We start from the raw sequence: 22,842 nt of genomic DNA on the forward strand, positions 1-22,842 counted from the left end.
AATTTTTGCCTTCAGTTCTGAAGATTATGAGTCAGTGCCATGAGGGAAAGAAGGAACGGAATGGCAGAACCCAGAAATAGCCTCCAAAAAAGGAGTTTTTTGAAGACCATTGAGGAATAACTTATTTTTCCTCTCACTTAAAATGCGGGCTCTAAATCCTTCATAAATTTCTCACAGCAGTTGTACAGGTAAGTGCGGAACATCCAGACAGTAAATGCAATAGAGATGGGTGTCCGAGTCTGGCATTTTACAACCACACTGATCTTGTTGTTTGAACCCCTTTTTTCCCTTCTTTTCAGACATAGCAGAACAAGACTGTTAAATAGTAGTGTAACAGTAAACAAGTTAAACACACACTCAAACTATCGAAAAACAGAAAAATATATAAAAAAATACTTTTTTTTTTTTAAAGATAGAAATCTGGACAGATAAAAGGATATACCATGAGGAAAAGAGAAAAAGAAGCAAAAGAGGAAAGGGAATACCAACAATGGTATTAAGAATTACCTCAGAGGGTAGGAAAGTACCAGCGATGGTACAAAGAGTACCAAAATTGGTAAGGGAAAAAAAGGGGGAAAGACACACTGGAACAGGTGTAGAAACTCTAGCGACCAATACTAATAAGGAAAATATTATTGATTAAGGAGAAAAAACTGTAAAAAGGGTTCTAATAATAAAAGAGTTCTAAATTACTTAGCTGAGAGCTGGCTTGACATACTTGACATCTCCGCGGCAAACAAGATCTGAGGCAACAGGGAGAGTGGCACTATGAGTAAGCTTAGCTTCAGAGTTTTTTTGGCTGGTGCGAGCTTGTTATAAGGCCGACTGGGTTCCGAAGTCAGAACAGATACCCATCAGTAAGGAATGAACGAAGATCAACATCATCAGATCAGCTACTCCTTAGGAGGTTGAAGGATGCCCAGAAAAGTAGAAAGGGATTTCCACACCATGAAATATCCTTAGTGGATGATGGACAGAACCCAAGAGTCTTGAGTGACCATTAACCAAATGGGAAGGAACAGGGGAAAGACTAAGTGACAAGGGAACCTGACCCAAGGAAATTAAAAGCCCGAGAAGCCAAGGTGGCAGCAGCATATACCTTTTTGCCTAAACATTCCATAGCTCTACTGTCCTTGTCTGAAGGAAGTAGTTTAGTAGATGGCAAAAGTTTAGAATGTTTGTCAGATGAAACTGACACTACAGAAGGATCAACAGAAGGACATTTGTACAGGAACTTATCAGGCACCTTGTAAAATGTACCATGTTTGTTTGAGCTGGAGGTTGACAATTAGGAGCCATACAGGCTGCTGAAAAGGTATCTGAAGGACAGCCAAAACTGGAGGTACAGCAGAGGGCTTAGAGATATTCCATCATGCAAGGAATAGTGTCCCCAAAGGAGAGTTCTTCCAAGACACACTCTGGTTTAATAGAATCTTCCTCCTCAGATTCATAACCCAAGGGAGAAGGGACAGGAAATTGGCAAAGACTCTTCCCCAGAATCCAAATCATCATCAAAGGACTCCTGCTCTCTGGGCCACTTAAGAGGAGATGACCAGGGAGGAGCAGGAAAAGAAACTCCTTGGGGAGGCTTTAAGGCCACTGAGGCATTAAACAACCCCTGGGTAATCTCCTGCAATTCCTGCTGGGGATCTTTAGCAGCAGGGGAAACATGCTTAGCTTTTTTTTTTTTTTTTTGAGGGATGTCTGCCTTAAAAACCTTAGGAGGTTCAAACCCTTGCCTACACTCAACCAACGTAGTAGGAATCTCCTCCTGAAATAGGATTTGCTGGCATCAGACAGGGTTGAGGCAGAGAAATGCGAGACAAATGGGTGATCCTCTAGGCTTTCACCAGTCTCAAAATATAGAGAAACATCCAGAAGAGGTGGGACAGCAATTGAATCAGGCCAGAGTTTTTTGGCTTTTTTCCTGGAAGGCAGTTGACTTTCAGGACAGGAAGATTCTGCCACAGCACCTTCTGCCAACAACTTAAGATACTGATAAAACAAAAAACACCAACCAAGGCTGAACCAAACTGATGTAGAAAACTGAGGCAAAGATAAACGACACCAGGATAGCATAACTTCACTTTAATCAACGCTTTTGTCAAATAACACTGTGTATCATTGCGAGAAGCACCTATACAGAAGAGACACTGCTAGTGATGACCCTTTTTGGGGAATCTACTTCCCACACTGACATTTTCCCTTTTTGGATGACATTTAAATTCACAAAAATAAAAGTAAATATAGATAGGAAGAAACCGCAAAGGGGGCACTTATCCAAAACACGGCTCGCTAACCAACACAGAAGGAGCATTCAGACTGATGATTAACAATGGTGTTTGGACTGATGGCAAAGAATTTTGAAGTATGTACATCACCTTTATGCCCTACACCTTGTGCAGGGAGCAATGTGTGTGACTTACAGCTATATATTTCCTAAGGCTTTGGTATACTGGCCTGACGCTGGACTACCCTTGGCAGGGAATCCCTAATGTAAAGAATACTGCAACAGTGATATGGAAGGACATCTATAGTTTCCAGGATCTGAGGGGTGGCACACTTTACTGGAAGGGCATAATGGCATAATGATAGCGTTTTTCCCTATCTCAGGAATATACCGTTACCATGCCTAAGCTAAATAGTTTTAGGAGGGATTCACAGAGTACATATGTTTGGAACAGTTAAATAACAAGCTATATTATTTGAGCCCAAGGATGAGTTTTTTTTTTTTTTTTACTTTAGAGATTACAGTTACGGCAAGCTCCACAACAATAGTGTTAGGATGGATCACAGGAATTATGGAACATAATTTGTTTCTGGTTCTAATTTTTTCTGCAAATACATCAGCAATATCTTTAGGGTCAGAGTCAGTAATACAACTGAGTTAATTCAAGGCATTGCTGATTATTTCTAAACCATCAAGTGATAGTTAAATAAAGATTTATGAGTATACTTGGCTTCATTTGAAAATATGTGTTCTGCTATAACTCCTTAGTGCAGTTTTATATTCTTAATGACCTTTATGCAGAGTACTGAACGTGGGTACATTGGTTTATCATGTCTTAATTTTGTTGTTTTTTTTCTTATGGTGCTTACTTAATGATGGAATAACACAGACACGACTTATTTTTACACTTTCCAAAATTTCTGTCTCTGATAAGAATCACTTTTTTACACTGTTAGGTGAGAGTAAGACACATTAACTTAAGTGGCAGTTAAGGCTACATAGGCGCTTGAAATCTTGCAGTTTAAGTCTGACAGTTCATCACAGTTTTAGTAGGCCTACCTTTTTAAAAAGTCAATGAATTCAGTTGTGTTTGTAGTCATAGGCTAAGATGCCCTAAAGAGTATTAATCTGAGACTGAATCTGGCCAGATGTGAGGAAGCAGATAAGCAATGCACTACCACATTCAGTATTGGTGATTACAAGGTCAAGAAGATTTTGATCCCTTATGGGATGTATCCCTGTTTATGTGTACTTCAACAAAAACATTTAGAAATCTTTTGCGCTCCTTTAACAGTTCTGCTGACAGATCAGGGAAGTGATGCCTTCCATTATATATCAATTCACGGAGAATGATTCTACAAGACTGCCCAAAGGAATACCTCTTCAACAGAGTCCTTAGAGGTACCAAAAGCCAACCCACCCACATATGGGAAATCCAGTACACTCTTCTGCAATGTTTCAACCACCATGACAAACAACTTGGTGAAGATGTTAGGCACCAAAGAAAGGTGAAATGGCTGAACTTCATATTGAAGGTGAGTTTTACTCGCAGCAAACCGCAAGTCTCCTGTGTAGACCCCCAGATGCTGTGCAAAAAAAGGTATACTTCATGTCAAGCATCATCAAAACTTCATGTGGGAGCATGGGAGCTATCTCTTCAAGAGTGATCATTCAGACCAGGATATACTACACAGAGTAACAAAGAATAAAAATCAGTGCAGCTATCAAGGTTATAGGCATATACTTTAATGAAAATAAAAAGTTAAAATAGACCGGATAAGCACTTTCGCGATGAATGCTTCTTTACATCCAATACAGTATAAAACATACTAGGATAGTTAAAAAAAAAAAAAAAAAAAAAATACTGACCAATCATAATCAACGTGGTATACATATCCAACTAGGATATTTAAAATCTACTGACCAATCAGAATCAGCTTAGAAGCCTATGCCCCTTTAAGGCAGGTCTGAGTGGGATGTTCCCATTCAATCCATGGAACTTATCCACTTTTAGGGCAGCAATCTATTTCATTTCGTCGATCTCTCTGTACAATTAATAATGTCACCACCTCAAACTTTTTTCCACAATCTGTAAGGCCATAAAATCAAACTTATGATCACTCTGGGATGTTATGTGCCTGGCAAGTGCATTTCTGTCGTCACCAAGCCGAACATCAGTCATATGCCTAAAAATACGCTCTTTAAATAGTCTACTGTTTTTTCCAAATAGAAGTTGTGACAGGTGTCACAAAACATAAGTAGATTATATTGCTTGTTCTACAGTCAGCATACAGGGGTGGCATGTATATTTTCTTAGAGACTGGATGTACAAAAGTTTGTTCTTTAGAAATATATCTGCAAACCTTAATGGAATGGCAAGGAAATGTTCCAGTTTTACTGGATCTGTTAGCAAGGTGAAATTTAGGACCATGGCACAACTGTTGTTTCAGGTTAAGATAATTTCTAAAACTAAAGGAGGGTTGTTCACCAACAATCTTTTTAATACCTTCATTAGTGGTTAGAAATGACCAATTGTTTTTTATGATATAGCAAACATATCTCATGTCACCTCATGTCACTGGAGTAAGTTAATGTTAACTTAATTCTCAGTTCCTTAAGGTTCCTGTGCTGTGATTTTATCTGGAATATCATCAGTGTTATTGGGAAGCCGTGGTGGTGCAGTGGTAGCCTTGCCTCACAGCAAGAGGTTCTCCCGTTCGATTCTCGGCTGGAGCGCCTTCTGTGTGGAGTCTGCATGTCCTCCCCGCGTTCGAGTGGCATTTGAAAGGCATGCATAGAATGGGTGTGCCTTCGCTGAAGGTTGGGCGTCGAGCTGGCACCTCGGCAACCGCAAAAAAATCTACTGCCAATCATTAGCGGACCGGAGTTCTGCTGTGGCGACCCCTAACCGGGAAAAGCCGAAAGAAGATGATCATCAGTGTTATTGGGAAAATATGGCTTCCCTTTAGTTTTCCTGAAGTTACTAACTTCTCCAGATGTAATCACAATATCATTTTCCTTGTATCCCCTCTCCCGAAACTCTTCTTTCATTCAGTTGTTTTCAAAAATTAATTTTCATCAGTATGTAAGCATGAAGTCCTACAGAAAGTACAGCTCTGAAAACTTACCATAAATGTAGATGTTGGAGTGTATTCACTATTGCAGTCGTCACATTTGGGTTATCCCTGACAGGGTAGCCCTCGGCCGGCCCAAATACCAGAGACTTAGTATTTCTGCATCGGCTGCTGTCACTCGGGGACTGACGTCAGGTCAACAGTAGTATAAAGTAAGGCAACCGATGCCATTACATCAGTTTTTATTGCCCTAACCTGTCAGGAGCCCCCAAAGTAGGAGGCCAGGTTCAGGTGGAAGAACCCTACTAGTGAAAATAAATACCAATATGCCCCTTGTAAGGAAAGGAGAACAAGGAAAAAAGGAAACACAAGGAGAAAGAGAAAAAAGGGAGATGGAGGGAGGGGAAACCAGGACTGCAACAGTGAATACACGAACATCTACATTTATAGTAAGTGTACACAACTGTATTAAGTTCTTTGTGTTTCACTGTTGCAGTCATCACACTTGAGTAAATTCCCAAAGCTGAGGAAATGGGTGGAGGCAGTCAAGGAAGCTAGGGGCTGGTAATGCTGAAAGTGTGAACAGATGTCCAGGTGGCAGCCTCCAGGATGTTCTTGTTGGGGAGTCCTCTGATGAAAGCTGCAAAAGTGGAGGCTGCTCTGGTGGAGTGTGTCCTGACCCCCTTGGGGGGAGGCTTACCATGCTGCTTGTAGCTGATGCAGTGTGCTATCCATTTGGAAATGGTTTACTTGGAGATGGCTTTGCCTTCTGCCCCTGTGGCAAAGCTAACCAGCAACTGATCAGACTTTCTAAAGGATTTAGTCCTGTCCAGATAGTATCTGAGCTGTCTGTGCATATCTAGGTAGTGAATAATCCTTTCCCCCTTGTTCTGGGGATTAGGAAAGAAGGTGGGCAAATAAAAGGATTGGTTGAGAGCCACACTGGACATCACCTTGGGCATGAAGGATGGGTTAGTTCTCAGGGATACCCAGTCTGCATGGAAGATGATGAAGGGTTCCACACCCATGAGTGCCTGCAACTCACAGACTCTTCTGGCTGATGTGATGGACAGAAGTAAGGCTTTCTTCCAGGAGAGACATTTTAGCTCTGCAGAAGAAGCTGGTTCGAAAGAAGGCAAGGTGAGTTTTTCCAAGACAAAGTTAAGGTCCCAAGCCAGAGCTGGTGCCCTTCTGGGGGGGGCTCAAGTTGCTAGCCCCTATCGGGGGTCTATATTAGATAATCAAACACAAAAAAGCGAACGGTGATTAATCAACCCTATGTAAGTGAAATCTTACAATGTCGAACTGTCAGAACAGTGATTTTTTTCCGAGGGAAAAATAAATCGCTGTTCCAACAAAAAAATAAAATAAATAGAAAACACCTTAAACATAACATTAAGTGAGGGGCTGCACCCCTCATGTCCCCCACACACCCCCTACTTAAATATACCAACTCCAAGACCGCACTACAGTGCCAAAAATGGCAAAGTAACGAAGTGACCAAGCAAATTCTTTCCCAGGGAAAGAATTTGCTTAAAAGCCGCTTCGATATTTTGTTTTTCAGTCCTTTAAGTTTGACCAAGATGCATTCAAAAGAATGCATCTTCGATCTTCTTATAGGAACTCACTATGAAGAACTGTTTGATCAAAAGGTGTGAGAAAAGGGGCTGCTCAGTTGAAAAATGAGCAGAAATAGCAGAGGCATGAATTTCTATGGAGGAGAAAGAGCAATCACTGTGTAGTAGGTCAGCTAAGTAATCCAGGATGGGAGGGATGGAGGGCTGTGCTGTACTGGCCCCCCTTAGCCTGGGTCCAGGTGCAGAACCTTTACCATTTATCTGTAGTTCTGGTGCTAGGGTGTCTGGCCTCACTGATAACATCCAGAGCCTGTTTGCTGAGAATGGCAGATTGGTTTGGGGTTAGGGAATAAATCAAGCTGCCAAATTGAGTGTCTGCAATCGGGGATGCATGAATTCCCCTTCCCTCTGGGTTAGTAGGTTTGGAATCTGAGGAAGATGCCATGGAGGCTGCGGGGACAGGATGTGCAGCAAGGGGTACCAGTGCTGTCTGGGCCAGTCTGGAGCTGTAAGAATGGCCCTTGGTTTTTCCTCCCTTATTTTGAGCAGTACCCTGGGAATGAGAGGAAGGTGAGGAAAGGCATAGACCGAGAGGTTGACCCAAGGGAAGGACAGAGCATCCACTTTCCAAGCCATGTAGTGATGCTTCCTGGTGCGGAATTTGTTGAGCTGATGGTTGATGTGGGAGGCAAAGAGGTCGACCTTCGGGGTTCCCCATTTCTGAATTATTAGGTTGAAGGTACTTCTGTTGAGTTGCCACTCTTGTGGGTCCAGAAAGTTTCTGCTTAACTGGTCTGCCAGGGAGTTGAGAGAGCTTGGTAGGTATTGTGCTAACATGGAAGAGGCTGTGAGACAAAGGGTCATGGCCAGCCTGCATAGAGGGTAGGAGTGAGTCCCTCCCTGCTTGTTGATGTACAGCATCACAGTGGCGTTGTCAGTTTTGATCAGGAGAACCCCTGGAGACAGAAGGGGTTTGAAAGCTATCAAGGCATGCTGCCAGCCATCATCTCTTTTTGACTGATGTGCAGGGGAATTTGCTGTGAGCTCTGTTGGCCCTGTATGCACCTGCCGTCCAGGTGTGCACACCAAGCGTAGTCTGATGCATCTGTGGAGAGGGTCTAGGTAGCAGGCTGTGGGGGAAACAGCAGTCCATTGTTGTAGGAGCATGCTGTTGCCCACCAAAGAAATTCCTTTCTGAGGCAAGGAATTATAGGTAGAAGAGTTTCCAGGTCTTGAGTGTTGACACCAAAGGTTCTTTAGGTACCACTGAAGTTTCCTCATATGCAGTCTGGCATATGGAAAGAGGAGGATGCAAGATGCCATGAACCCCAGAGCCTGCAGGATTTTCCTTGCAAAAAGGTGGGGCCTGGTGGTCAGTTGATAAAAGGAGGCGGACATGAAAATTTGTTTCTCTGGGGTAAGGTATGCCATATGAGATGCTGTGTCCAGACTTGCTCCCAGGAATATTATCTTTTGGGTGGGCACCTGTTTTAATTTATTTTCTTTGACTGTGTACCCTAGGGAGGTTAGTAGGTTCTTTACAAAGGCCAGGTGCTTGAGCAGCGTTTCCTGGCTGTTGCCCTGAATAAAGTAGTCATCTAAGCAGGGATAAATTTGAATATTTCTTTGTCTGCAAAAGGCAATGGCCATAGCCAGGCATTTTGCGAAAACTCTGGGAGCAGTAGATAAGCCAAAGGTAAGCGCAGAGAACTGAAAGTGTTGAAATCCTACCCTGAAGCGGAGATATTTTCTGCATGCTTCCCTGACAGGAATGTGGAGGTAGGCCTCTTTTAGATCCAGGGTGGCTAGCCAGGCATCGAGAGAATGGGTAGCAGCTATTGGAGGGTAAGCATTCTGAATTTTGGGATCACCAGAAAGGTGTTTAGAATGGTTACTTGTGGCTGTTGTAACATGTGTAAACTCATCACTACAGGTGTCACATTCACCATCAATGATAGAAAATATCAAACAAAACACAAGTTGAATTGTAATTCCAAATTGGTTGTACATGTAGCTACATGCTCATTATTGTAAAGCATTTTATATAGGTAAAACGGAGCTCCGAGACAGAATCTACGAACACACTTATGTTTTAACCACTAACAAACTAGATAATGCACTGGTTAAACATAGTGTGTCACACGCAGGCCACACATTCAAATTCAGGGCAATAGACCAAATTCAGCACAACATCCAAGGCGGCCCTTGAAATTTATTACTTGAAGAATGTGAACTTTCATGGCAAATAAGATTGAATGCTTTTGTTGAACCTGGTCTAAATGAGGACTGTAACATAGCCTGTCTTCTTAAACTTAAAAGTTTGGATAGATAATGTTTTTCATTTTCTCAGTTATACACACATAAAATAATCTTTATTCAACTACTCCTTTATATTACTGCTGGTTGGTGCTTTTAACAAAGTTATGTTTAAAAATGTTTGGAAAAAGGTTAAAACTGGTTCTTAAAAAAAACAAAAAATATTTTCACTAAGTTTTATTAATATAGGTGGGTGACAAACTTAAATGTAATTTTATTTACAATAATATAGGAACAAACAGCTTAAATTATGCAACTAGTATTTTAAGTGAATCTTTTAAAAAGTTCTATTTCAGCACTATTTTGTGATGTATTGATACAACTTTCACGTAGATCATGTGATTAGTGTTGTTATATAATTGCTTTTATCTATTTGTTATGTATCTGAAGAAGTTACCTCACAGTAGGTGACGAAAAGCGCTTCATTAAACGGTTGATTTATTCTAGTGTTTGGAATTATTCCACAGAGCTTTTTTTGGTTTCATTCGTAGTTTTTATCTAGTTTGTTTTTCCGTTCCTTGGCAAGAAAGACTGATGTAAGGGTGTCAAGCTGCCTGTTTTTATATCACTGATGGCCTGATGTCAGTCCTGAAGCAACAGCAACCAATGCAGAAATACTAAGCCTCTGGTATTCGGGCCGACTGAGGGCTACCCCTGGCAGGATAACCCAAGTGTGATGACTGCAACAGTGAAACACAAAGAACATCTTTAGAGTCTGCCCAAGCAGGAAAGGAAGACATTTTTTTATTTAAGGAGTTCCAAGGTATGTTGCTAATATTTACACATATGGAACAGATAATTTAGTGCCCTGATAGTAAGAGTAGCTGAGGTGTATACTTTTTTACCCCATCTGTCCAATGCTTGGGAATCCCTGTCTGAGGGGTGGGATTCTTAGCAGAGGTTGCTTTAATCCCTTTAGGTCCTTGAAAAATAACCTCAGGGTCAGCTGAAGGATTTTTAAAAAGATATTTGTGCGAGTCAGGGACTCTGTAGTACCTGTCTGGTTTTCTGGATGCAGGAGGTAGGGCGTCAAGAGTCAAGTTGGATTCAAGGAAAATATCATCCACCACATCCAGGACTGAGGGGATAGCCAAGGGTCTGTGTTGCAGAAGGTCTAGGAATTCCTTGAGTCTCTTTTTAGACTGAGGGTAGTCCTGACTCTCCCACTGGGAATGCTCCCTTTAAGTTTGCAGGGTTTCCCCAAAGGAAAATCCTCTGGGGGAGAGGCTGAAGGAATAGATTCTTCTGCATCAGAATCCTCATTAAGTGGAGAGCGGTGGCATGTCTTCATAGTCAGATGTGTCAGATTCATCTGACTCTTGCTCAGACAAAACTACTGGGGACAGATCTCTTTTCCTTTCTGAGGGGTTAGCTTGGTTTCCCCTGATCAGCATGATAAGGTCTTCCGCCATTTTAAGCATTTGAGACTGAGGCAAGGTAGCAGGTGCCTGAGAGTGGGTAGTCAGTTTCTTGGGTGTGGCTCGGACCCTGGCCCTAAGGAACTTGGTTTTCGAAGTAACGGTAGTTGTGAAAGAAGATGTCAGTTTGTGTCGAGATTCGGTGGTGCGAAGGACTTCCTCAGAAGTTGGTGCCTGCTCAGCGGCTCTGGACCCATCTGAGGTAGAGACAACTGCAAGATCCTTAGACGAAGAAGAGTTTTGCAGCATACCATACTCCGAAAGGGTCTCGATAGCGGCCTGCGAATCGACTGAAGCAGGCATCAGAGGCTGCGAAAGTGCCTCATTGAGTACCGGAGGACTGACGACTAGCTTAACGGAAGTGTCGTCAGTAGGTTTCGACCTGTGCAGTCTGTCTCTGTTTTTATCTTTACTTTTTTTAAGAATATCTGCTGTAGGATGGCTTACTGAAGCCATATCGGAATTTGAGGACTGTAAACGAAAATATCTGGCTACAATAAGGGCCCGATGATGGACAGTTCTGGCGTTAAAGCACAGAAGTGACAATAAGGGACATTGTGGTCTGGGCCTAGACAAGTGACACAGTAAGAGTGGAAGTCTTGGTGCTGTGTTTGCTTTCCACAGGCAAGACAATTAACTTTTTCTGACATCAGTTAGTGCAAGAAAAAAGGATCCCCAACAGGGTACTTAGCTTTAGAAGACTTCAACTTCAATTCAGAAACAAAAACTCAGGTAGCAGCTGACCCGCACTCGTGCCAACTGCTTCTGCTTCAGGCTTCACGGCAAGAAAGACTGATGTAGTGTCATCGGCTGCCTTACTTTATACCACTGATGATCTGATGTCAGTCCTCAAGCGACAGCAACAGATGCAGAAATACTAAGTCTCTGGTATTTGGGCCGGCCGAGGGCTACCCTGGCAGGAATAACCCAAATGTGATGACTGTAACAGTGAAACATGAAGAACAAGTGTCTTTTAAGGACAATCTTATAAATGTATCCTGGATGCATAGTATTTCTTTCAAACAACGCATTCCACCAACACTCTTTGCGATGCAGCTTTGTGCCATAAATGTCATCACTACTGGTATGTACACAAACAACTAAAATGTCCATGCAGTAGAATGACTCTCTCACTGTAAACTTAAGGAATGAAGTAGTTATATGTGCAATATACTCTTCTAGTGCTTGTTTAGTTCCAGCCCATAAAAATAAAAATGGCAACAAAGCGCTTATAGTATCGGATATTCTTTGAAAAGGCAACATTGTTCAAAACATGTAGATTCTCCCACTCAAGCCAAAGCAAGATTACCGTAGTTGTTGGTACACTAAGTGATCATAGCTACGCCCCACTTCTGCCAAAAAGATATCATTATTAAACAGAAAAATGTTGTAGTCCAAGATTAACTCCAGTAATATGCAGATCATATTGATCATTTCTCTATCATAGCCACTTCTTCCACATAAAAGACTCCTCACCACTTCTATACCATAGTCATTAGGGATCACTGTGAAGAGACTCTGTATATCAAGTGCAACCATGTAAGGCATAAAGGTTACTTCCAAATCATTATCACACTGATGGAGGGATTCCAAACACTGACAGATCAGGGAAGTGATAGCTTCCAATACATGCCAATTCATGAAGAATGAGTCTAAGACTGCCCAAAGGAAGACCTCCTCAACAGGAGCCAACCACCCAGATATGGGAAAATCCAGTATACTCTTTTCCTGCAATGTTTCAGCCACCATGACAAATAACTTGGTGCAGATGCTAGACAACAAAGAAATGTGAAATGGCCAAATTTCATATTGGAGGTGACTCTTACTCGCAGCAAACTACACGTCTCCTGTTTGGACCCCAGATGCTGATATGCAAAAAAGGTATTCATGATGTCAACCATCATCATCAAAACTTCATGTGGGAGCATGGGCATTATATCTCTTGAAGAGTGATCATTTAGACTATGTTATACTACATGTAGTGGTTGTCACTTGGGTCCAGAATGAGGCAAACCCCGTATGCACAATCTAGGACCCAAGAGAATGATGAGCAAAATTCTCAGCCCTTTTTCCTGCATTACAATACACTCCCATAATCCCTTTTTAGAATAAACTCTTGGCTTGTCTCAACAACTCTGCTGAAACAGAAGGATCTACCAGTACAGCACTTTCTGAGGACATGCAATTTCCAGAGCAAATCTGAGTAAGGCCACATCTACTATCCACTGATCCATTGTTAATGCTCTCCAAGCTGTGGAAATTTCAGAAACCTGCCCTGGTTCAAGTAGTTCTAGATCATACTTATGACTGCTACGAACCTGCAGAAGTAACTGACAAAATGGATAACTTCACTTGATATGTGATGTGAAACTGGCACTAGGCTACAATCTAACCAAAGACAACAAGGAGCTAGCTGGAGTGATGTGTGGACCAATGATGACCCAAGTTTCAGACCAAACTCCTTAATGGTGTGATCCCACATAACCATCTTGCACTCTCATCAGGCATCAAGCTTGAAACGCATGTATGGGATCTGCCCGACATCCAGATCCCACGACTGAAACACCACTGCAGGAAGATCAGATGGGCCCTCATTCATTATGAGCAAAACTCATGGTCGTACTCTCCAGTCCTTGACCAGATGATAAATGACTGACTCCCAAGGTCAGGCTTTTCGATCTAGGGCCTTAGCTAATCATCTGGAGATGGGGCTATATATATATATATATAAATAGACACACATATATACACACACATATACAAATATATACATATAAATATTTATTAAAAAAAACATATATATATATATATATATATATATATATATATATATATAAAAAATCACACACACATACAAATATATATATACATATACGGATGTGCAGGCATGGAAATAGGCTGGGTCCTCCCAGATAACACAGCTGTGTCCTGGATAAAAAAAAAAATGCAGTCTTCTTGTGCCATATTCAATTTGTTTCTTTGCTAGTGAAAGCATGGGGAATATGTATGGTAAAGGAAGAAAGGAACAGCACCCCTTTTTTACCCATACATAAGAAAAAGAAGACTAGATTGGCTATACTCTAGCGGGAAGTTGCTACACTGTAGCCCCTACACAGCTCAGATCATGAATTACAAAGGAATACACTTTTCCCATGGAATTGAACCTTCTGGTTTGGGGGGGGGTGCAGAACAAAAGGTGGTTAACACCCTTTCCCCCCAACTACTAGATAAGTCATCCCCTTCCATTAAAAAGTAAAAAAAAAAAAAATGGGTGGAAGATGGGTAGGAGTTAGTAAGGCAACAATGATCCTACTCTAACATCAAGAGTTATGATGAGTGTACTCAAGAGAAATGTAAATTGCTCTTCATATGGTAACTAATGCAGTCATCACATATGGCAAGATCATCAAGGCTATGTATGCACAAGGAGGTGGAAACCAGGAATAATACAGACACCATGCATTTCTGTAATCCTAACATCTGTGAGGGTATGATGTTCAGTGAAGGCTATGCAGGATGGTTGTACCAAACCCTGCTGTGCCCATAAACTAGATGTTGAGTTTAGAATTTTTGGGAAAGGAGTGAATAATGTAGACCCCCATAGCCATTGCACAAATACTACAAGTACGGATATTACTGAAAAAAAGAGCTGCTGAAGCGACTACTGCTTTAGTAGAACGGGCCCTAACATGCCCTTGCAAAGTTTTCCCATGCCTTCCATAAAAGTACAATATGTACTTAGGTCTGTCCTGCTTCCTTGAAACAAAAAGACACAAAATTGTTCTGCCTCCCCTAAAACTCCTGGTTCTGTCTGTATAATACCTGAGTTGCCTGTAGATGTCTAACAAGTGCAAACGCCTCTCCGTTTTATCTTTTTATACTGGGAAAGAATACCACCAGCAGCTGAATGGACTGCTTGAGGGAAATCACGGAGACTATTTTTGGGTTAAATCCCCAGCCAAACTTTGTCCATGTGGAACACTGAGAAATACTCTCTTTACATTATGGTCACTGTTTTGAATTCTTGTACCCTCTCCAATTGCACTAGATGGAGTGTGAACAGAATATAGAACAGGGTACAGCATTTTACAAAAAAACAATTACTTCTTTAACACTAGACACATTTTCTTCTTAAAATAGCAATGTTTACAAAACTCAAGCAATACATATGGAAAGTTAAATGCAACCAAAAAATTCCATCCTATTTATAAGGTCACAACAAGATTCTAATAAGATTGCTTTCTTGTTAGAAGCCATGTTTCTCTTAACCCCCTTTGCTTCAGTCATATTCAGAGTAAAATAAGCATAAGAAAATACAGAACTAATGACTAATTTCAGAGTTACACTGAAAATCTGAGTTATGCGTAGTCCAAATTAAATGCCAAATCACAATTTCAAACGTGCTTGAATAAAATAATGCTCAACTAGCAAGTACTGTAAAAATTTAAGCAGTCCAACAAGCTATTTAATGACAAAACACAGCCTGGCTACTCGTCTCTTATGTCTTCCTATGTACAGACATAAAAAAGAAATAAAAAAAAAATCAGGAAACATAAGTTTAAAGCACAATTAAAGACTGTTATGACATAACAAGTAAGACTGGCTTCACCTTAAACCTCTGAGAATCTGCTGAAATTTTCATAAGATGTTAACAGCAGCAGGCATTACAACAGGTTTTATGTTTTCAAAGAACAGAAGTCTTGGAAATGGTACTGCACCTTAGAATTAACTTTCATACTGAAGAAACAATACAGGAACACATTAAAATAAGTGTACTCATCTCTCATTTCAGAAAGCAGTTTCCTATGAAATTTGCACATAAAATTCAAGGAACACAGCCAATATAAAAATCCACTTGCCTCAAGACTTGGCTGAAGAAAGTAAATGACTTCTTCATGGGGAAAGGAGGGGCACATGCTCACTAGAAGCACATGTCGCCTCCAAGGTTAGTGCACACAAATGCTCAAGGAAAAAAGTGGAGCCAAAGAAGACAATGACAGAGAAATATTACTGATATCGGACGGCTGAGGTCAATGGAGTACAGTTACAACACCTATGGTGACTGAACAGTCTTCAAGGAGATATGATAGCTGCACTCAGGAGTCTTCTGGAATATGTTTTTTGAAGACATATCTCAAGCAAATGGAACTGTACTTTGCTGCAAAAAACTCATTTGGAAAGATGAAAAAATGTATTTATTGCAAATGCATAACAAAATGGCAATAGACTGAAATGAAAACTTACAAAAATTCAGCATAAAAGGGGAGAGAGAGAGAAAATGCCAACTAACATGCTACTGCATCAACAAATGAAAAATGAAGCTAGAAAATATAAGCTAGAAACATTTATCAATACAAGTGCATGAAAGAGGAGTCCTCGTGGTCATCTGCTACTGCAGCACTCCCCCATGCAAGACAACATTGCTTTAACTGCATGCACTTAAAAGTTTCATGTGCAACAATTTTAAAAACTCTGCTTACTTAAATTATTACCTTTTTTTAACCAAAGATCTTCCCCACTCTCATTCTCCTCTTTTCCTCTGAAGATGGGCTTATTTAAGCAACATTGCTACTTTAGGTGTTGGTAAGCAAAAGGTGAGCCAATACTTGCAACTAAGGCCACAAACTATACAAATGAAATCTCTCCTATGATATTTTAACAAGCTCTCTTCTAGATGAAATCATGAGCACTTGAAATCCAACTTGCTAACAATACATTAAAAGGATAGAAAAGTCATCTTACCATCAAATTCTCTTCCACACCATACACAGTAAAAATGTCTGTCTCTCAAATACTTGGTCAAAGTTTTTAACTTGTCAGCAATCTGTAGAAAGGGGTGGGGAAAAGAAAACAGTATAAATTTATCAACTTTTTTTTTCTTTCTACCTTACTCCTTACTATCATCAAAATTTTGCCAGCCCTACCCCCTCAAAGGCCCACCTGTTTTCCCCATCCTAACAGCTGAGTCCCACTACCATTTTACATTTGCAAATAATCAAGCTAAGTGAAACATCTGTGAGATCACTGAGAGAGTCAAGAATTGTGTGGATGTGACACTGGGGATTATAGCTACCACTTTTAAAGGGCTGAGATGTTTAACAATTTAAATTACTCCCTTTGCCTCTAACACATGGACTAGCATAATGTCTGCAATCCTGGGTACTTTGACAGCATGTGATTCCCATGCTGCCTATGTACCAGGGTGGACTGCAGTGCATTCCTTGGTAGGAGAAGGACTATTACTCATCCTACCTCTCACTCTTAGTGCAAGAAATCTGGACAAAGGTCTAAAAATAGGGACAGATTTTAACTATTGCTCTTATAAACTTAAAAAGCTGCAAGAATAACATGATCTGTGTTAGTATACATTTTCTGAAGAATATCAAGTCTGAATTTCAAATGTATGTCATTACTCAATGACTTCAATCCTCAATGACTTGCCAGAAAAATGACAAATTTTATGAAAGTAAACCAAAAATATAAGGCAAAAATGTGGACAGTCGAGAGGTATGTCACTAATCCCAGTGTATCAGAATCAGTTCTCAGCTGTCAATCAAGTGTTTCTGCATGTTCTGGAGCTTGCATTACCATCCTCCCTGCAGAAGGGACGAGACAGAATTGGCTGCTCACTTCCATCCTCTTTGGCCAGTTGCCCAAGCACTTAAACCCACGAAACAAACTCAGATCACAAGGATGACTGTCTAGGTTTCATTTACATATTGTCATTAAAAAAAAAAAAAAAAAAAAAAACTATTACATGCAGTTTTACTCTAGTATGTGAATGTAAGAATACATTTTATTTTTGTCTGGGCACCCATGAAAATTTCAGATGCATGAGGAACCCACCTTCACAGTAGATCTTTGAACCCAAAGGAATGTTGCATTAGGCAAATCATACAGTACAGCTGCATAAGAACTTACCGTAACAGTAGATGCCCTTTTGATCAGTGTTGCAATATTCTTAACAGATGGGTCTTTGTTCACCGATCTCCACACGGGTACCAAAGCTTTATCTTACATGACGTACATCCAAGCAATGATCTAAGCTCATAGTCATCAGGGTATAAAAGCAGACGTATGTACAAGAACCTCAGCCATTCTCCATGACACAATCTTCCTAAAGGCAATCAAGGAAAAGGAAAGATCAGCTAGGAGGTGCTTAGATTTAACAGGGTAAGCAATTTCCCCTTCTGAAAATAAGATGCTGTGGTATAGACTGTGCTTGTGTATGTATGAAATGCAAAGTGTTAGTGCCAATGAGAAATCAAGGAGTAAATATGGGGGGATAGGTGGGAGAGAATGAATACTGCAACAGTGATTAGTAGGACATCTGCAGTTATTATAAGTTCTTACACAACTGTACTATGTCTTGACTGATTCACTGTTACAGTATTCTAAACAAATGGGTGACTCCCAGAGATGTACAGAGAGAGAGTAGTAGGCTGTGCAGTGGTACAGCAGTTAACACTGTTGCTTCACAGTAAGAGGTTCTCAGTTTGATTCTTGGCTGGGGTGCCTTTTGTGTGGAGTCTGCATGCCATCCTTGCATTTGCGTGGGTTTCCTCCTGGTGCTCCGGTTTCCTCTCACATTCCAAAGACATGTATCTGGAGCATTTCTCCCTGCGGCACCGCTGAAAATGGGCTCTATCCCAGTCAGACTTTCCCAGTAAACAAATGTTAAAATAAAATAAAAAGGAACCAAAAAGAGAAGAATCCAGGAGGCCAGACAGAATGGTTCTGGCAAACACTGTCCTGGACCTAAAGAAAGCATCCAACTTGCAGTGTTTTTGAAAAGTGTGAACAGAAGACCAGGTGGTTGCTTCTAGAATGGACATGGTGCCTACAACTTTGTAGAAAGCCACCTGAAGAAGCTACTGCTTGGGTGGAATATGAGCTTTGGGGCAGTAGGGCTGAGTCTTTCCATGGTGAGAATAACAGAAGGAAATAGCCTTCGAGATTCAGGAGGCAACTGTTTGGAAAGTGGTTGTCCTAGGATGAATTCCATGAAGGACACAAACAGTTGACTTGTTTTTCTGATGTTCTTAGTTTTATCTAAGTAAAACCTCAACTGTCTGCGAATGTCCAAAAGGTGTAGTATTCTTTCCCACATATTCTGGGGACTGGTGAAAAAGTTAGGCAGATTGATTGCTTGGTTGAGTGTAAATTTCATTAACACTTTTGGCATGAAGGAAGGACTGACCATGAGGCTTACCCTATATTTGTGGAAGATGAAGGGAGGAATGGCCATGAAAGCCTATAATTTGGAGACCCTGCAGGCTGAAGTCAATGTCAAGAGGAGCACTGCTTTCTTAAGTGCAGAATTTTAAAGTAGTTGATGCATCTGGCTCAAAAGTAGGTAAGGTTAGCTTCTCCAAAACAAAGTTAAGGTCCCAGGGAGGAATAGGTTTTTGTAGGAGTTTAATGTGTAAAACTCCCCTTAAGATAACTTTAACCTCTTAATGTGTAAAACTCCCCTTAAGAAAAGTTTAACCTCTGTCCTCGACAAAAGAGGGGGTTCCAAGGGTAGACAAGCGTTACTGGCCAATAAGCGAGTCTTAATTGAAGAGTAGGCTACAAAAGTATTGTAGGACTGCGAGGGTGTCCACTGAAAGGGGTTGGAGTTTGTGTTTAAAGCACCAAATGGAAAATCTTTTCCATTTGGCCATGTAAGACTTTCTGGTGTTGGGTTTTCTGGCTTCTTGAATAATCTAGGCAACCTCTTATGAAAAATTATGTCTGGTAGGGATTAAAATCCCATCATCCAAAGGGTCACAAATAGAGACGGGGTGAAGGCATAAGGCCCTTCTGTTTTGTGATTAGATCTGTTTTTGAAGAAATTCTGCAGAACTTTCCCTTTGAAAGGTGGAGCAGGAGTGGAAACCAGTGCTGTCATGACCAGAATGGTGCCAGAAGTAGAAGTTTTGGTATTCCTTCTGGGCATTGATTAGAAGCCGGAGTAGTAGAGGTGCAGGTGGATATGCATAAAGGAACATCCTAGTTCAAGGGAATGAAAAGGCATCTGTTCTCACCTAAACATGTCAGTATCCTCATGCAGAACAGGAGAAGATTTTTTTTTTGGGAGAGGCAAAGGGGTCCACTTGAGGGGGTCCCCCATCTAAGAACGATGGTCTTGAACACCCGTGTTCAGTGACCATTTGTATGGATCTCCCAAGTCTCTGCTTAGAGAATCTGCCAACACATTCTTTTGGAAGGGGATGTATGTGGCTGAGAGATACTGATTCATTTGAGAGACTGCGTGCCAAGCCTCCACTATTAGTCAGCACAGAGGGTAGAACTTTGTGCCTACCCATTTGTTTATATACCACATCACCATTGTGTTGACTGTGTCCCCCAGCTGAATCTCTGGTTTCCAAAGGCGGGGGAAGGTCTGTAGGTCCTGAAGAAATGCTCTCACTTAAGGTGATGTGTTCCTGTACTATACGGGTGGGCCACTCCCCCTGGATTCTGTAGTCGCCTGTCCAAACCCCCCACACCTTGTCTTAGGTATCTGTAAACAGGACTTGGTTGGTTGGGGCTGGAGTTAATTTAAGACCTGGATTGAGTGTAACCTGACTACTCTACCACAGGAATTCCCTATTGATAAAGAAGGGGGATATTGGCATCGAGAGGATAATGGTGTTGACAACACACCAATTTCAGGCACCACTGAATTTTCCTCGTGTGTAATCTGGTGAAGGGTAACATAGGGATGGTAGCAGCCACGAGTCCCAAGCTCCTGAGAGCTTCTCTGGGTGAACAATGACCCTGTGTGTAAAGGGGAAGAAACCTATCAGCTAGAGAGGAGAAGTTCTCTTGGGGGATGGAGGCATGCATGGTAAACATGTCTAGACGGCATCCCAGGAATGGGAGTTGTTGGGAATAAGTGATCTGGGATTTTTTTTTTTTTAAATTTATAGTGAATCCCAGCAGGGTCAAGAGTTGTACTAACTAATGAAGGTGCTTTAGAAGGATACAGCCTGGAGTACAAGGTTGTCCAGGAAAGGGAAAATCTGTATGACCTGGGTGTGACAGAAAGTACAGTTTTGTACCTACCATAAATGTAGATGTCCGATAGGTATCCATCTGCAGTCATCACATATGGGTTATCCTGCCTCAGGCAGCCCTTCGATCGGCCGGATTCCAAAGTCTGGGTCTGGCCTCGGCTGATGTCGCACTTTCCCGACGTCAGAGCGTCTGGGGTATAAAAGCATCAGCCGACGCCATCTTCCTCAGTTTTTCTTGCCCCAGATGCCAGGTGCCCTCTAGGAAGGCTAAATTTGGAGAAATGCAATAAAAGTCCAAACATTTGCAAAAATATATACATATATATACAAACAAATACACCATAATAGATTCCCCCAGCTAGCTAATAGAGGGGTAAGCACCCTAGGAATACCACAGAGGGGAAGGAGGGAGGGTAAACCTGACTGCAGATGCATACCTATCGGACATCTACATTTATGGTAGGTACAAAACTGTACTATGTCCTTCAAGGATGCATCTGCAGTCATCACATATGGGCAGAATACCATAGCCAATCTGGGGGTGGAGGTACTAAGTAAAGGATGGTGTAGTTAAGATACCCTGCAGGACTGCCGTAGCAAAACCTGCTCTGGATCTGGAGTATAAAGGTAAATTGTAATGCTTGGCAAATGTATGCACGGAGCTCCATGTAGCAGCTTCTAAAATGTCCTTGGTAGCCACCCCTCTTAGGAAGGCTGTGGTGGTGGCTGTGGCTCTCGTGGAATGAGGTCTAATGTTAGCTGGCACCGTTTTTCCATGAAAGGAGTAACAAAAACGAATGCAATTTCCTATCCATTTTGAAATTGTCTGTTTGGAAATTGCTTTTCCTTGTGCGCCAGCAGCATATGCTACAAACAACTGGTCAGTCTTTCTGTAACTTTGAGTTCTGTCCAAGTAGTAGCGCAATTGTCTGTCTATGTCCAGGGTGTGCAGAAGTCTCTCCCCTTTATTTTGTGGTTGTGGGAAGAATGTAGGCAAGTGAATAGCTTGGTTCAAAGATGCCCTGGATACCACCTTTGGCATAAATGTAGGATTGGTCCTCAAAGAAACTCTGTCCTGATGAAAGATAAGAAATGGCTGCACTGCCATTAAAGCTTGTAACTCAGATACTCTTCTTGCTGAGGTTATGGCCAGAAGTAAGGCAGTTTTCCAAGACAAAAACTGTATATCTGCCGATGCTGCTGGTTCAAAGGGAGAAGTGTTAGTTTTTCCAACACGAAGTTAAGGTCCCAAGTAGGTAGAGGTGGTTTCCTTGGAGGATTGATGTTTTTGATTCCTCTTAGAAACTGTCCTAGGAGAGGATGAGATAAGACAGGTGGATTAACATTGTATTCTGCTGAGATTGCTGAGGCATGTATCTTAATGGAAGAGTAAGACAGGCCATTGTGGAACAATTCTGCCAAATATTCCAGTATATGTGCCATGTTCATCACTGTCACATCTAGGCCCTTTGTTGTGTTCCAAGTGTGAAATCTTTTCCATTTTGCTGAATATGCCTTCCTTGTGGAAGGCCGGCGAGCTTCCATAATAATATCCTTCACTCTCTGGGATAGGTTATCCTGAGGAGGGGTCATGGTATTCTCCAGGCTGTTAGCTGCAAGGTTTTCAGGTTGGAGTGCAGAGTCCTGAAATTGTGCTGCGTCAGAAGGAGTAGCCATAGGGGGAGAGGCCATGGTTTCGTCTGTGACATGCTCTTTAACAGTGGGCACCAGTGCTGTCTTGGCCAGTTTGGAGCTATCAGAATCACTCTGGGCTGCTCTGTCCTGATCTTCAGTAGGACCTTGGTCATTAATGGGAGAGGTGGGAAAGCATACACTGTTAGAGCTTTCCAGCTGAAAGAGAGAGCGTCCACTTTCCATGCTTGTGGGTGGTATGTCCTTGAGCAGAATTTCTTCAGTTGATGATTGTGGGGGGAAGCGAACAGATCTATTTCCGGCCTTCCCCATGATTGTGTTATGAGTAAGAAGATGTCTGGGTGCAGCATCCATTCATGTGCATCCATGGTAGTTCTGCTTAAACTGTCTGCCAGTATATTGTCTTTCCCTGGCACAAACTGGGACTGTAGCTGTATGTTGAGTTTCAAGGAAAGTTCCCATAGATTCATTGCCAGTCTGCAAAGAGGGTAGGAATGGGTGCCTCCTTGCTTGTTTATATACCACATAACTGTGGCGTTGTCTGTCCTTATGAGCAGGTGGCCTTGATGA

General features: G+C 41.6%; 1 protein-coding gene across 1 annotated transcript in view; it reads right to left on the reverse strand.

The window, feature by feature from the left end:
* Nucleotides 1-22,842, reverse strand: part of LOC122792405 — a 2,471,936-nt gene that overhangs the window by 230,337 nt on the left and 2,218,757 nt on the right. The window contains exon 28 of the mRNA XM_044060193.1: nucleotides 16,358-16,439. Coding sequence (XP_043916128.1) covers nucleotides 16,358-16,439 — 82 coding nt within the window. The remainder of the gene's footprint in view (nucleotides 1-16,357; nucleotides 16,440-22,842) is intronic.

Source organism: Protopterus annectens, chromosome 1.part2 (genome assembly GCF_019279795.1).
Source record: "Protopterus annectens isolate FY-2018-M chromosome 1.part2, PAN1.0, whole genome shotgun sequence".
NCBI lineage: Eukaryota > Metazoa > Chordata > Ceratodontiformes > Protopteridae > Protopterus > Protopterus annectens.